The sequence below is a fragment of the Merops nubicus genome, unplaced genomic scaffold (genome assembly GCF_000691845.1).
Source record: "Merops nubicus isolate BGI_N331 unplaced genomic scaffold, ASM69184v1 scaffold31642, whole genome shotgun sequence".
Classification (NCBI taxonomy): Eukaryota; Metazoa; Chordata; class Aves; order Coraciiformes; family Meropidae; genus Merops; species Merops nubicus.
In genome coordinates this window covers 3,385-4,761 of record NW_008594789.1, presented here as the reverse complement: position 1 = coordinate 4,761, position 1,377 = coordinate 3,385, and the positions used below count along the sequence as shown (strand labels likewise).

The window sequence follows — 1,377 nt, the reverse complement described above, 5'->3', positions numbered from 1 at the left end:
GCTGGGTCATGAGATCCAGGTGGGCAGGCTGAGGTAGTCATCCTGGGGGTCACCAGAGCCACACAGGTGGGGGTTGCTGTGGTACCCAGGCCCCTCTCGCAGATCCTGGTGGCCACACAATGCTAGGCACCCTGGGTGCTCCCCCCTGGACCAGGTGCTTGTCTCCATCCTCTGCAGCAGCATGAATAGGTACATGAGTCTTTGAGTCCCTGAGCTTAGTCTGGTGATGCCAGGGCGCAGGGACCGGGGCACAGGTACCAAGCTGCCCCTGGGTGCTGCTGGGAGTGTGCCGATGCCAAGGGGTCACACGAGGTTGTTGGCCAGGCGCTCCCGTCGCTCCAGATCGCTCACCACGTCAGCGCCGTAGGCATCACCTGGAGACAGTGATGGCATGGGTGAGGAGCTGTGGCACCCCTAGCCCAAATCACTTCCCTCCACCCTGCCCAATGTGACCCCTCTGCTCCTGTGCCTCCATACTTGTGTGACAGCCGTGCATCCAGATGCGCTGCCCGTCGTACTTGCACTGGCACCGCATTACGTTGTTGGAGAAGTCTGACTCGGCCACCTCATGCTTGGGGTTCACAACCACCTGGGGAGGGCAAGAGGCAGGTCTGGGGGAACTGCTGGTCCCCATCCAGAGTACTGCCACGCCTTGCCCAGGCAGGGCTGTGGCATGCACTGTGGGATGCAGAGCAGCACCCCCGATGTGCAGGGTAAGGGGTGCTGCTAGTGCCTGTGAAGGGCACCTGAGCTCTGACGGCTTGGTGCCTCCTCTGCCACTCTGTCCACATACCTGGAAGGTGTAACTGCCCGGAGGCACGTCAGTGATGTCGATCCACTGGCAGTCGATGTCATGGCGGTAGGTATCCCAGCACCCCACGCTTACTCCCTGCTCCCCAAAGTTGGCACAGGCAAAGCGTCGCTGCAGACCTGTGGGGAGGAAGGGAGGTGAGGGAGGGCATGGGCAGAGCCTCCCTTGGGGAGCAGGGCAGGGGCATCACTGGCAGCTCTGCAGCTGGCACCTACCGGCGGGGCAGTTGGTGTCCTCCAGGCAAAAGCTGGCCTTGTGCCCTTCGGCCACTTTGGAGCCGTTGAGCGTCAGCAGGTCATAGTGGGTGAAGACCTCAATGCTGTGGAAGTGCCTGTGGGGACAGGGGCTGAGCATGGGGCCGGGGCCGTGCCCAGGGGCACGTGACCAGCCCAGCCGCCCTGGGGAGCAGGCAGCACCCAGAGGCTCTGAGCAAATTACAGCCTTGAAGCCAAATAAAGCCGTAATGACAGTGCCCATCCGGACACTGCTAATTACCCCGGGCGGGCCAGCCTCTGCGGGCCAGGTGCCACCACGTCCTGCCTGGCACAGGGACGGGGCAGACCCTG

At 63.0% G+C, this 1,377-nt stretch overlaps 1 protein-coding gene across 1 annotated transcript in view; it reads right to left on the bottom strand.

Moving 5' to 3' along the window:
* Positions 1–303: 303 nt before the first annotated feature.
* LOC103768721 (lysyl oxidase homolog 4-like) overlaps positions 304–1,377 on the bottom strand; it is a gene marked incomplete at its 5' end in the record, with an annotated part of 4,452 nt that continues 3,378 nt past the window's right edge. Inside the window, 4 exon segments of the mRNA XM_008935876.1 lie at positions 304–374; positions 478–589; positions 794–930; positions 1,027–1,293. Coding sequence (XP_008934124.1) covers positions 304–374; positions 478–589; positions 794–930; positions 1,027–1,293 — 587 coding nt within the window.